Here is a 14,278-nt window from a genome sequence, read left to right as displayed (position 1 = left end):
GCATTTAATTTTCCGCGTTGAGAGGATTCGCAGCTTGTGTATGGGTATGATGTTAAACAATGTCTTTTTGGGAGGAGCAAAAGTTGGGGAAAGATGCCCGTCATGATGACCAACAAAGGTCTCCGAATATAAATACGTGAGTGATGTCGAGGTACTATTGAGGACTGAAAGATTTGGGTCAAAGCAGAGATGTTCCATTGTACACTAGCACAGCTCCTGGTATTCATCTGAGAGATAACAGAACTCTTGGTGTAAGCCAAAAGTCATGGCTACTAGCCAGGTAGATATAAGAGTGACTGTCTGATTTGTATTAGTGCTCGCCTTAAAGTTCACATTGTGTTCCTGAACGAGTAGTCTATCTTGGTGCCACACCTGAAAGTCGGATCCCATGATCTTGGCCATCAGCCGCATGATAGACCAAGTGTAACTCGACCCCACCAACATGCAGTGTAAGGTATGAGCAACGTGAAACGGCGAAGCTACATCTCTTCTCTTCATCCTTGAACCAATTACTGTGAAGGACATCAATAGCCCAGTGGCATCTAGCGCACCATGTCAACGGCAGCGGCTTCTTCAGCTACTCATCATCAGCCCGGCACTTCAGCCGCGGCCACAGGCTCTTCATCTTCTTCGTTTTCTTCATTATCTCCTCGCCCGCCGACATCTCCTCCTCCCACGATTGCATCTCCATCAGTCGCCCATGCCCATGCTCATGCACAAATTCCCTCCGCAGCGCAGCAGACCTCGCCGCCTCCTCCGCAACTGCAGCCCACGCTCCCGTCGGCCGAGACGCAGCGCCACGTAGCGGAAGCACGTCGCGCTGTCGTCGCAACGCTAGAGAACATGATGGACTCTGAGCTGCAGTGGCGCGCATCCACGTTGCATTCCAACGCCTCGGCGCTGAGTAAGCAAGCACAGGATGTGCAGCGTGCGACCGAAGGACTGCGTCGTGAAAACGTGAAGCTTGCGCGGGAGGCAGACGCTGCAGCGCGGAGGCTAAAGGAGCTTGGTAACGTGCAGAACTGGGCTGAGGTGCTGGAGCGCGACTTTCTCGTCCTGGAGGAGACGGTTAGACTCGCAAATAGCGATCGGAGCTGTAGCTGCAGCGAGTGTGGAAGCTACACTGGGAGTGAGAGTGAGGGCGAGGGTGGTGATGAGGGCGAGGACCAGCGGGCCATGGAGCTTGGTCAAGAAGAGAGGAGCAAGGGTGTTGAAGGGCGCAAGACGCTCGATGTTGAGATGGATATCGATACGGAGAACCATGTGCCGGGTACATTTTCCGATGCTAGTAGGAGCTTGACGGAGGCAGATTCAAGCGTGGGAAGGGGGCCTAAGGGATCAGATACGGCTTCTATGTCTACGATGTCACGATGAGAGGAACACAGCCGACCGAGTGACGGGTCATGACCATTATGAGTACATTATGGGACGAGAGAACTGGCATCCACGGTATATGATTTTATGAGAACCATCCATTATTGAACATTACTCTAGCATGATAGTCTAATACTGAATATACACCGCATCTACTCCGCCGTACCACCTTTTGTTACCTCTGGTAAAACTCATGATATCCTCTATATTGATGTGTCTTCTGCTCTATGCCTGCTGAAATCTGTTGTAGATATTCCTCTTCAGAGAAGACCAGGGAAGATGACGTATCTCTTCTTCTTGTACCTGTCGCCGAACTCTTTGCGATAGGCGCGCTCCTTACCCTTGGCCCAACTAATCATCTGCGCAGCACCAATAGAGATAAAGACAGCGACGGTCCAGTCACGGCTGACAAGGATAACTCCGATCCATGCAAGCACCTCGTACAAGTAGTTTGGGCAAGTGACGATGCCGAAACCATAACCAACAGGGATCTTACGCTCGGTGCCACCAGTAGAACGCAGACTCGAAAGATATCGGTGAACAAGGGCATTCATGAACTCGCCAAAGCAATAGAGAGCAACACCAATGGCATCAATGGCAGGAATGTCGGCCTTGGCTGCAAGGGAGTTGGGGTGGTAAATGGAGTAGGCACAGAGAACACCAGAGACAGCCCAGTAGAAGAAGCTGTTCTTGAAGATGTTCTTCCACGGCATTGTGTTGGCAGAGAACTTGTGGACAAAGAGTGTCTCATACTCGCGCTTGAAGAAGTGTAGCATGATCATAGCAAAGGTGATCCATTGGGTTCGAGACATTTCGCCGTCTCCATTACGGTAGATATAGGGGCGGGCAGCGACGGCGAGGGCGTGGAAGATGATAGGTCCGAAGTACTCGACAACGAAGACGGTTCTCCAAGCGATTTGATAGCCTGTTGCAAGCGTTAGAACGTGCTCACTCAAAGTCTTTTATCAGTTCTGACGCACCCATATCCTTCACGAGAACCTCGCCAGTAGAAACTACGGCGGGCTCATCGACAAGGCGAGCCTTGCGGTTCTTGAGAGTCTTTTTCGTGGTAGGATCATAGATTCCGATGCGATTGAAGTCTCCGAGCTTGGTTTCCTTTGCAATTAAGACCTTGAGGCCTTCAACAGTGGTATCAGGGTCGACCTCAACCGACTGCGGGAGGTTCTTGATCGGTTGCCTTGGAGCTAGAGAACGTTAACTTAATTCCCAGATGAAAGAGGCCGAGTGCAAATAGGGAAATGCATACAGCGATTGGTGAGCGTGATAGATTTAAGAGAAGCCATCGTGCCTGTATCGTTTACTCAAAGTTGAACAAATTGGCAAAAAAAGGAGGGGAACAAGATCCTATCAAAGGATGCAATGATGTTGAGAACAAACAGGAAACAATTATTGGGCAAGATTAGATAGGTAGGTACGTACCGTCTCCCAGTCGGGGACCTCGGCCTGTTTTGGTGGGGTGCCATGGACTCCTTCCCGCTGCTGACCCCCCTGGGGCTAAGCTGAATCAAGGTATTCACCTAACTTTGTTGGGAAGAAGGCTTTGGCTGTGTCAACGTATAAGAAGAAGAGCCCATGGTTGTCAGCTTGTGATAAGTGAGACAGCTGATTGACTGAGATCACTTCAATTTTGAGCTTCAAAATAGGTAATCAGTCACGGCATATACAGTTGAGTGTCATATACCATTCACATTAAGGTATGCTATGAATACCTCCTCGTCAGCCCATCTCTCCTCCTCGTTTGGAGTCAGAGACAGAAACAAGACACCCAGGAGTATTTATTCTTGCGATCACGATGACAGGTCTGATTAAGAGATAGTTGATTATCTTCTTCCTCTTATTCTTTTTTTTTTGTTAAAAAAAAATTAATAAAAATAAAATAAAAAAGAAGGGAAAATAGGAGAAGAAGCAAGGCCAGTTTTCTTCTACTACAACTACAAGACCTTGAATCTATCTTAGTTATCTTCTACGAATGATATGTTGGAATACATCTTCTGTAATTGAGCCAGGTTTGTCCTCCCTTCGAGGCTCCGCACTATTATTGACTGTAAGAAAGACCGTAGGGAGTATTAACTGTAATAGAGTTGTTCTCGAAATACATCATGCTATCATGATATCTCCTCGGACAAGAGATAGACTTAATAAACTATCCCATCGATATTTGTATGAAGCTGCCAGTGAACCTCTCACTGTATTCTAGCATTCGCAGCAAAGATAAGATAATTAAGTGTAAATGTAGTGTCTGCCTTTGATTCACTTGGCAGTTGTTAGAGCTGCCAACAGGATCAGCCCCATCAGCCTCACCACCACCTCATCCATAATCTTCAGCAAGTGAAAAACATATTCAATCTTTGATTTGATTTTCCTTCAATTTGCAAAGCCCAAGCCAAACTATCCCAAATCGGCATCTCTCAATCACCGCGATTTGTTTGCTAGTATTTATCCGGCAGCTGGCGATCAGCTGCCGCGCATTCACGTCTTATACTTCATGCATATCCTCTTAGCGCTTGAGCATTTCTTTATTCCACGCTTCACTAAGAGTCTTTTTTTCTTATCTTCACAGTCTGGCCGAAACAGCTTGCTTGCACCCCAGATTATTATCAACGTGTTTTGTCGACTAAGAGGCATCTTGTCCCTTCCATGAAAAGCCTCTGATACACCCAACCGTTTGCTGAAAGTCTGGGCATTATATCGTATCTCATAGGCAGGCAGGCTCAGAAGGGAACATAAACAGCTTAACTGACCTACGTCCTTCTTCCAGACCTATAGCTCACGTTACCCGACAACAAGCGAGTGGCTCGAAGCAAGTCGACAAACCTGCCTGTCATAAACCATCCTATGACTCTGTTGTCAAGCTGAATTATCGATAAACGCGTTCGATTTGTTCAATATTCATCGCCCTTCGAAGATCAACGCACATGCACCACCAGGCACTATCATGAATCCCTGTGCGCCAACGTTCATCCCGGTTGAGCCTTCGGAAGATGAGTTCTCTTCCGATGAAAATGAGTCTTCTACGCCCTCTTCCATGGAAGCACGACATCCAGATCAAGATGTGCGCTCACCTCGAGCACGACCTCGAGGCAGAACAATTCCTTCCATTACAATCGACCCCGAAGGATACGAATCCATGTTCCCTGCTCTTCGGACTGTGAACCAGGTTGATCCCCTCAAGGTTCGAAGTCCGAAAATGAGAAAGAAACAACGAAGCAAGCGCCAAACGTCCAGAGGTAAAGGGGACCAGGTTCTGTCTTCAGGATCGGGCAACGATAAACAGTCGAGCATAGGTCATCAGCTTTCACAATCCTCTGATGATGAGGAAGAGGGTAGTAATGAGCCTCCCCTGGAATATCTGAAACCGACAGTTTACACTCCGAGGAAGTCACTTGAATTCCTCAAACCCGACATTTATACACCTCCAGCTTCATCTCGCAACTCTTTCAGTCGCCCTAGAACGAGGGCAAGCATGCGGTCAACTGACGCCAGGGCGAGAACCAGGTCTCCTAGGCGGGCATGGAGGCCCCCAACTCCCCATCCAGACGGTAGATCGCGAGGCTCCAGATTACGACGTGCACCTACTCCAGGCCAGATAATTATGTCTCCGGTTGGGTATCCTGTTCCTATGGTTTTTCCAAATCACTCTTACAACCAGTTTGCATCAGAACCTCCCCATCCAATGATGCATCATCCGATCAACTATGCGCCACGTATGGGGCCATCTCTGGTACCGCCTATGATGCCATACTCGCCTCTACCATGGCCTATTGCCCCGGCTCCGTGGTTGGTCCATTTGGCTCAACCAGAGATGATGATGGACTACCCGGCGGACTATGATAGCCATTATGAACACAATGATTGGCCTTCATTTGAGGGAGAGAGTGGGATGCATTATGCGCCGCAGCCGCCACCAACCCTGCCACCGCAGCCTTTCATTTATCATCTGCCAGAGCCACAAATGCGACCCCAGATGCAGCCCCATAGTCAATTCCGAATGCATTTGCAGCCTCCGGAAAGGTCTGAATTGTATCCGACTACCCAAGGCAGTGATTCACAAAGTGACTCGCGGAGTCAGCCCATGGAAGGCCGCCATGAGAAAAAGGCCAGTACCTCTAGTTCCACCAAGGCAAGCAACTCTAGCTCCGGTGCAGCTACCAATGTGTCTGATACTACAACCCCTTTGAGAATGCAAGTCGATATGATCAAGGATCAAAGCGGAGGAGCACAACTAGGGTCAAAGCACAACAAGTATCCTGATATTTAGATGACTTCAGTGCCTGTTGGTAAAGACCGTCAACTTCTCAGTGCTGTTTGCAGTGACGACTCGACGCAAGAAGAAGTCAAGAAAGAGCTTCGCAAGGCGGCTGACTATAGTAAGACCACAGGGTTCATCCCAACTCGACAGGCACAAAATTCACAAGATTCTCCTAGCGTTATGAGAGGTGCGAAGATTAACGTCAAGCGAGAGACTGCACCCCAAGAGCAGAAGAAACCTCAAGAGGGGAGACAGATATTGGTCGATCCGCTCCAAAATGCACCCAAGGGTCCATCTTCCGCGCGCCAACTTCCTCAGACGTTCAGTGCTACCTTGAAACAGACTCTAAATTTGAATGGGCCTGAGTCGGGTTCATGGTCTCAATCCAAAAGATGGACAAGCTTTGCTACAAAGGAACGTCAGGCGTTCCAGAAGATGATGGCCAATTTGCGTTACATGAGCGCCGACCAGTCTCCATTTGTTCCTCAGAGCCCAGTAGAGCTGACAGCTTTCAAAGCAAATCTGGCAGAATCAAAGACGAGGAAGCTCGATCAAGAGGTTAAGCAACGTCTGGCAAAGACGGGTGCGAACATTGATGAAGGCGTGGAGACTCAAGTCAAACCCGTGATGAAGCTCCTCCGTGGGAAGAAATTTAAAGATCGTCTTTCTCCTGTGTTTGCAGCCAGCAATTGCTTCAACAAATCACGGAACCAGCCATCGTATGACGCTGGATGGCCGACCCTCACCGAACTCAAAGAAGAGGGAGACAAACGCTCCAGTCGACAGGGCCGGTGCCTGCCTCTCCCAAGGCTGGATCTCATTTCTCTCAGATTTTCTTCAGAAATATCTGAACCCTGCAGCTCTGACGGGGTAGTCCGTAGCACCAAGGGAGTCGTTCAAGTTGGATCCCGTTATCTTTGTCCTGTGACACCAGAAGAGCGTTCTGTTACCCCACCTATCGAGCTGCAATCAGACGAAGCCCCTCTCATTCTTGCTACACTTCTTCAATCCATAGATGTAGCTGAAGATGACGCAAAAAGGACGGAAGAGAACACGGAGAAGACGGTTGAGCAGGAGGACGAGGAGAGAGTGGGGGAGAAAGAAGCAACAGGCTGAAAAGAGGGAAGATTCAAAGTAGCAGCCGGCAGGAAAAGCTGGAAGGACTACCCATGGTATAGGCTTAACATCATCTTTATCCGTAAATGATTGGATGTGCCAGCGCCGACGATACGCTTGGAGGCGCTTTGGACAGACTTGGAGATTTTGAGACGGGCGGTTCAGGAAGATCTTCATGATCCTTGCTATCAGATTCGAGGAGATTCAGAGGCTAGAACTGCATACAGATAGATATTATATCAAATGTGAACACGAAACAAAGAGAAACCTCGGAAAGATGATAGTATAAGGTGCTCAGTGAACACTAAGGACACTTTTCCAGGTCATTTCATGTTCATGATGTGAGTTGGGTGTTATGCTATTGGTCACTCACTGGCTTGCAGGGTACGTCGGGCCCCATACTAGGACTTTCAACATTTCGGAGTGGAATATCTGTTTTCCGGCTAACGAAGCGATGCACATAGAATTAGCGCCTTCTTACGTGAACTTAAGCCATAGCACTCTTCTGCAAAGTCACGTGATGCCGCACTGCTCCTTGCAAGCCCTAACACACAGAAATTTCCACAAGCCTCTACTAACAGAACTTTGACCCTCGTTCAGCCAAAAAGTTCTTCACGACCATCCGCCAATTCGATTGCCTGGTGAGCGCCAACATCATCAGGTAAGTTGCCAGACGACGAGAACAAAGAGACGAATTCAATACGCTGCACTGCTCGACGATATCCTCATCTCGAAGACCCTGCTGATTGAGTTGCTCTGCTCTTTTCTGTTCTCTCTGCCTCCCATCAATTAGGGTCACTGGCTAACCACTTCGTCTTTTCTTCTCTCTTACAGAAACCGCAATCATGGGTATCTCGCGTGACTCTCGACACAAGCGCTCCGCCTCCGGCGCCAAGCGTGCCTACTACCGTGCGTAATAATTCCGAAAGCCCGTATGATCCATTTGGACATGCGTTCTGACCTTTGACAACAGGGAAGAAGCGCGCTTTCGAGGCTGGTCGCCAGGGTGCCAACACCCGTATTGGCCCCAAGCGCATTCACACCGTCCGAACCCGAGGTGGTAACCACAAGTACCGTGCCCTCCGTCTCGACTCTGGCAACTTTGCCTGGGGCTCCGAGGGTCTGACCCGCAAGACCCGTGTCATCGCCGTCGCCTACCACCCTTCCAACAACGAGCTTGTCCGAACCAACACCCTCACCAAGAGCGCCGTCGTCCAGGTTGATGCCGCTCCCTTCCGACAGTGGTACGAGGCCCACTACGGCCAGGCCCTCGGCCGAAGACGCCAGAAGGCTCAGGCTGCCAAGGAGGGCAAGACCGAGGAGGAGGTGAAGAAGTCCAACGCTGTTGAGAAGAAGCAGGCCGCCCGTCTGTCTTCCCGCGGCAAGGTCGAGAGCGCCATTGAGAAGCAGTTCGAGGCCGGTCGACTCTACGCCGTTGTTTCCAGCCGACCCGGTCAGTCTGGCCGTGTTGACGGTTACATTCTGGAGGGTGAGGAGCTCGCTTTCTACCAGCGTAAGCTCCACAAGTAAACTTGGTTAAAAAAAAGCCAGATAAGGAAAGGAATGTCGGCCCCTGGTATGGTGTTCAAGGATTTCTCGCTGTCTTGATGGTTACAGGACAGGATGAGCTTAACATAACGCATCGGAATGGGTCCTTAGGGAATGAAAATTTTTCTTGCGATGAATTTACTTCATGATCAAGGTTTCTGCACTTGCATAACGTGACATGGTGTTCTAATGGGGAGGATATCAATCCCACATCTATAATAAGTGTTTCATTCATTCTATATGGGGTATGTGTAGACGGGATAAGCCAACTGCCATGCCTTCGTAGACCACAAAAAGCAATGTCTACCTGCACGTATGGCAACACTGCCAATGCCAGACACAAGAGTTCTCATCGTGAACAGTAGCAAAATACGAGAATCGACGCCGTCATTGCCTTATTCCCAGGATACTGTCATTACAACATGTCTAATCCGACATTTTCAGCAAGCTAGCCAACAGGGCCAACTGCAGTAAGCTAAAAGTGGAATCGGGTAAACAAGAATACTTTATACATGAAGTGTGTGGTCCAGGACCAAATAACCAGAACAAGTTTACGGGAGTTCTTTCAAGTTTCTCATGCGAACTGACGCTTCAAGTCAGTCCACTTACGATTCAAGGTCTCGTGCTGAGAGTTGATCTAGAATGATTCGTAAGCAACTCAACTTCAAAGAAAGAAAGAAAAGAGGAATGATGGGAAGAAAACTCACCTCTGCATAGCGCAGCTTTGTCTGGACCAACTCTTCTTCCAACTCGGACAACTCTTTTTCGAGTCTTTGATTCTCCTCATGAACATGCATGTTGCGTTTCATCAGATCGTCCCGCTCAAGTTTCCATGTCTCCTCAATTTCCATGGGTTGCTTCTCAATGACAATCTTCAACTCCCGAACTTGACCCCTCATGCTGTCATTCTCATCCTTGAGTTCCTGGTTTTCGACCTTGGTGTGCACAAGCTCTGTTGCCAGATCTGCTTGCTCACGATCGCAAACTTCAACCCTCTCCTCCAGTTTCCGGACTTGAATAGAGAGATTATGGTTCGCTGTGCGAAGCTCCAATAGTTCGTTCTCGCGATCCTTCTCAGCCTTAGTTTTCTCTTCCCATTCTGTGCTATAAGATTTGAGCATTTCTGGTGTGATTTTAACTTCGCAGGCATCTTTCACGAGCTGATCTGCACGATAGACCTCCTTATCGATGCTAGAGCTTGAGCTTCCGAAGAAACCATTTTCAAGGAGACTGCCATGGCTGGGATCCTTATCAATATAGACGTCGAACAGTTTGTCCTTAAGGTATGTGGTGAGTTGCTGCATGTCAGACAATCCCAGGAGAATGCTGGCATTCTTCTGCATTAGAACAATTCCGAAGCGTAGAATTGCCGACAAGCCCTCAGAGAAGATAAGATCGTAGATGCGGAGGACTAGTTGAAGTGGAAACCGGTAGGCAAAAAGCGTCAAAAACCATTGCGTGGCATAGAGATGAGGAGATATTCCCCGCCGGTGAAGATGGCAGTACAATGCTGGCTCGAAGTCTTCCAAAAGCCGCTCGAACTGATAAAGATGCATGTGCAGTCCCGGCATATCCTGGATGAACAAATCTCGCAGTTTGTAGTGATTCATTAGTCGAACTAGGAGACAGAAAGCTTCCTGCTCAGGCATCTAGAGAACATTGTGAGCATGTCACAACAAGCATGCGAGAGTAAGACTTACATTGAATAGCAGAGGCATGATGAGAAAGTTCATGCCCTGAGCGTAGCCAACACCTTCGTCAAAAAGGGCATATGCCTTGCAGACACCGAACAGACCCTCTTGAAGCCCAGCAGCAGCCGCATACTTAGAATAGCTGGTTCGGGCACCAAGATCCCGGCGTATTGTCTTTTCCAGTTTTTGCAGTGTCGCCGCGTCCTCTTTGTCCTTCCGTTTTCGCTCAGCCGCTGCAGCAGCTTGGGCTTTCAAAACAGCCTCCGCACTCTTCTCGTTTGGAGATGGCGTACCATTTGTACCGGAGTGATCCGAGTTGATGGAGGAAGCAGAGGATGTGACGGCGTCCCCGCTATGAACGCTGAGGTTTCCGTTGCTCAACGAACTAGCAGTCGTGCTATTACTGTGACGGTCTTTGCTCTTGTCTGTACCGCGAGCTACCAAATCTTTGTACACTAACTCCAAATCATCATTCTTGCTATCAGCCAGCACCTGCCAGACAACGCCACGGATTGCACTAGGGATGCCGGTTGCAATAGCTTTGTTCAGTTCCTCGGCGCTAGTTCGAGCAACAGCAGCCGGCCCCTCGTATACAACAGATTGCCACAAGTCCCAATCGACTTTTTCTTCTGAAATGGCCGAAGGCCCGGCGTTGACTCCCGCGACTGTGCCAGGAGCCAGCCCAGGAATCGGCTGCGGAACAGGCGATGACGGAGGCTTCTCTTGGGGTTGGCCTTCATCACCTGGCAAAGTGAGGCCAAGAGCTCCGTCATATTTACTACTATCTCCTTCTGCCATTGCGCGAGCAGCCTCTTCTTGTTGCCGCAGCTGTTTGAATCTGTCTTTCAGGGTGACCCGTTGGGCAGGATCACCAGGTAGCGAGTCTCCATCCTTTTCCTCCTCGAGCCGACTCAACATCATTTCAGGGTTGCTTGATAGTGTTGCAATCGAACCAGCTGTGTTCCTTCGGCCAGTAGGAGGGGGTGGAAGCGGGGGCTCTCTCTCTTTGCTGGAGCTTCGAGAAAGCCAAGAGAAAGGGCTTGTCAGTTTTCGACTAGGTGGTGGCGGAGGCTGAGGCACTGGCGGAGAGGGCGCAAGTGTAGCTGTTGAAGGCACAGGACTTTTCGAAGTATCAGCGGCGGGCGACCACGGCATAGATGGAAGAGAGATGCTGTTCAAAGATATCGTCTTGCTGTTTGGTTTCGGTGGAAGATCTTTGGGCACTACAAAGATCAGTATTATGCGCAGTGATAAGAGGCAAAGAGAATGTGCATACCTGGAGACGGGGGCGTATCGTCGTCAAGACTGACGTTATCCAGATTTGAAGTATTGGAAATGCGTGTAGAGGCTATTGACGGTTTTCGTCGTGATTGCTTTTCTTTGGCGCTGCCTGCCTCTGTTCCAGGGACCTTATGCTGAGTGACCTTTGTCTCCAGAGTATTCTCGTGGGAATGCGACTCTTCAGACCGCCGATCGGTTTGCTCCTCCACTTCGCTATCACGACGTTTGGCCTGCGAAATGTTTCGTTTGGTAAGGGACCTTGCAGGGGACTGCGTCACAGCATCTTCGAACTTATCATCAGCGTCAGATGCCTAAAGAAATTAATTAGCATTGAAGCGAAATAAGGGATGGCATCTGTCGTGTGACTGGCACCGCAGTAGTCGAGGGAGGAATGTGGGATAAACCTACCGACACACTGTCGTCAGACTCCGTGCCAGACGAAAGTCTTTTAACATTGGTGTCGTTTTGCGACAGCTGCTCCTGCTGCTTTTCCTCTGGCTTGCCATTTGACTCTTCTGGTTTTTCTTCATGCTTGGCTTCGTGCTTCACTTCGATGTTGTCTTCAGCCTTGTCTTCATATTTCTCTGCTATGCTGTCTTCGTCCTTTTCGTGTGTGTCTAGGTCTTCTTGTTTGTACTCCATTGTGGGCGTTGTTTCTTTTTCATCGTGTGCCTCTGGCGCATCTTGCTTCTCGGGCATTTCATGGGTCTTCTGCTGCTGTTGCTCATGCTTTTCAGGCTCGGTATCGGTGTGATCTTTAACGACCGGCGAGGCGACATCCTGCGGTTGCGACATGATTGAGGATGAAGGTGTTGTATAGTTTGAAGGTAAGGGCGGTGTTCTTCTCGTCGAGGATAAAGGAACGGTTAGGTGGCCTCGACCACGTATCAAAGCCAGATAAAGAAGCAATCAATGCAGAGTGTGTCAGGGAAATTGGGAACGAGAGACCGGGTGCTGCGTCCGGCGGCAGAATGAATGGAAGAATGCCAGAAGCCAGCTGTTTGGCAGAAATCCAATCCAAGGGGGGGTGTTGAGGCGTTGGTGTTCTTGTCTGCCCCCTTACTACGTTGACAGTGGAACTGGAACTAGAATTGGAAGCTCGCAAGGGTTTGACAGTGAGGCGCTGACGGACTTCGCCAAAAATAAATCGGGGCGGTCCTGTAGCAGGAGTTCGGGCGAGGCTGGCACTGGGAGGTTGATGAGCGGGCAGTGGACCCTGGGACATGGACCTCAGTTAAAAGGTGGAGTTGGACTCCCCCCGCCCTGCCCGCCAAGGGGGACCAGCAGAGCTTGAGAATGGGCCTATTTTAGGAGGCGTCCTGATTGTCGATTCAGCTACAAGAAAACGTCAGACAACAAAGTCTGGAATGTAGATTATCCCTTCATTATGCGGCCGTTTTGATTATACTGTTCTATGGCTGGCTCGGTTTGGAATTCAAAATCGCATCATTTCGACTTGAGGCTTGCCAGTTATCCTGGGAGTTACGCTGCACTGGTCTTACAAGTTATGTAGAACGCGGCCTGCCTATCTGTACATCCAGAGATCGAGAATCTCAGCTTGAACTCATGGAGAGGGGGGAGGGGATCTGCTTCCTTTGATCTAAGTTTTTTATATACAACTAGCTCAATCCTAGACTTACAACATAATTGACAGTGCGGTTTTTGAGTCTATCGAAAACTCCAGAGGTCCTGCGGCAATTTAGTAGTAATGGTTTTGTGAGACGAGTTGAAATATTGAAGCTAGGGTAGTCAAACAGTATCTCATTTAGCTGCTAGAGGGGCATGGATGGATGGATGTTACAACAAAATCATGCCTCTAGGTAGATCCAGTATAATTTCGGATCATACCTAGACATCCAATCTGAACCTTTCCTTTAAGCTCCAATCTTTTATCTATAAAAACAGTATCCGCAATCTCATTCTCACACCTTGCCAGCTTCTCCCACTGTAACTTCAAATATGGTAACTTCAGCTGAACGCCACATTTATTACTCTCAGCATGGGATGTGCTACCCCTCCCTCAACGTCCTATATCGCCTTTTTTTTTTTTCCTTTACGCTCCAATAGCGTCAAAGTCTAGTCTATGCTGTAGTTACGTTCCGTCCTCGGTTTCACGTTGATGTCATGAGCTTTTTCAGATACTTGTTGGGCGCATATTAATCTGTCCACAATGCGTATCGATAGCGAGTATCATAGTCGACCATAGTTGATGGTTTATGCATACATACCTTAGTCGAAATCGGTACTCGTGGTATAACAAGACGGGTCAAGCTGACACTTTGTTTCACGAGTCCTTTCCTGGCTTAGAATGAAGTGGGTCTTTTACTGTCCAATGGTGATTTGAGAGTGCCTGTTTCATGAGCAGATTCCCAAGCTAACTCTTAGACGGTATACTAAATTGTGAATCCAGCTGTTGCCGTTACAGAGACATAGACGCCAGTTTGGAGAACACAGCATTACCTTGAAGATTCGGTAGAGTTCCTTTCACTGAGGTTGCGCAATTGTTTCATCGGAGTTTTTTAAGGTTAGCCAGATAACCTTGAATCTTCAGGTTTTCCTCAGTTAATTACGACGTGCCTAGTAACAAGCTTGGGGATATTGGTTACTGACAGATCAAGATGAGGTACTGGACGAGGGTCAATAGCAGGTTTAGACCGCATGGTGGTTAGGATTCTGCATTGTCGCCCGTATAGTGAGCACAGATAAATTACGCATGATGCAGAGGGTGAGTTGGTGATTGAATGACAGAAGAAAAACACTAACGTACAGCAACCCGTGGCCCTCGCTCTAAAGACATATATACCTGCTCATAAAAGCTGCCTGACACATGCCTACCTACTAGTAGTAGGTAGTAGGAGGAAGGTAAAGTACCTTATACAAATACGTGGTGAACACAGACATATTGGCTGTTGTGGCCTTCGATATGAAACGCACCAGATACAGCTACCCTATAATTACAACGTTTGTACTCCACTGCTACAACAACTTGTTACCATGG

The 14,278-nt window shown here is 48.7% G+C and overlaps 4 protein-coding genes across 4 annotated transcripts; 2 read left to right on the top strand and 2 right to left on the bottom strand.

Annotated features, from left to right (window-relative positions):
- Positions 1–552: 552 nt before the first annotated feature.
- Positions 553–1,374, top strand: BKA55DRAFT_532179 (uncharacterized protein; the record flags this gene model as incomplete). The annotated part of the gene is made up of 1 exon (XM_046189306.1): positions 553–1,374. The coding sequence occupies one exon, from the start codon at positions 553–555 to the stop codon at positions 1,372–1,374; it is 822 nt and encodes a 273-aa protein (XP_046056295.1).
- A 260-nt stretch (positions 1,375–1,634) lies between these two features.
- On the bottom strand, positions 1,635–2,678 carry BKA55DRAFT_532178 (3-oxo-5-alpha-steroid 4-dehydrogenase-domain-containing protein; the record flags this gene model as incomplete). Its single annotated transcript, XM_046189305.1, has 3 exons — positions 1,635–2,299; positions 2,355–2,579; positions 2,642–2,678. 3 exons carry the CDS (start codon positions 2,676–2,678, stop codon positions 1,635–1,637), a joined length of 927 nt encoding a protein of 308 aa, XP_046056294.1.
- Positions 2,679–4,330: 1,652 nt separating this feature from the next.
- Positions 4,331–8,290, top strand: BKA55DRAFT_588217 (ribosomal protein S8e-domain-containing protein; the record flags this gene model as incomplete). Its single annotated transcript, XM_046194762.1, has 5 exons — positions 4,331–5,637; positions 5,707–6,733; position 7,144; positions 7,595–7,669; positions 7,734–8,290. 5 exons carry the CDS (start codon positions 4,331–4,333, stop codon positions 8,288–8,290), a joined length of 2,967 nt encoding a protein of 988 aa, XP_046056293.1.
- A 592-nt stretch (positions 8,291–8,882) lies between these two features.
- On the bottom strand, positions 8,883–12,075 carry BKA55DRAFT_495790 (rab-GTPase-TBC domain-containing protein; the record flags this gene model as incomplete). Its single annotated transcript, XM_046186311.1, has 5 exons — positions 8,883–8,945; positions 9,016–9,957; positions 10,009–11,222; positions 11,276–11,591; positions 11,689–12,075. 5 exons carry the CDS (start codon positions 12,073–12,075, stop codon positions 8,883–8,885), a joined length of 2,922 nt encoding a protein of 973 aa, XP_046056292.1.
- Between the last annotated feature and the right edge of the window lie 2,203 nt (positions 12,076–14,278).

This window comes from Fusarium redolens (assembly GCF_020744475.1).
Source record: "Fusarium redolens strain MPI-CAGE-AT-0023 chromosome Unknown BKA55scaffold_1, whole genome shotgun sequence".
Taxonomy (NCBI): domain Eukaryota; kingdom Fungi; phylum Ascomycota; class Sordariomycetes; order Hypocreales; family Nectriaceae; genus Fusarium; species Fusarium redolens.
This window is presented reverse-complemented; position numbering and strand designations above follow the sequence as displayed.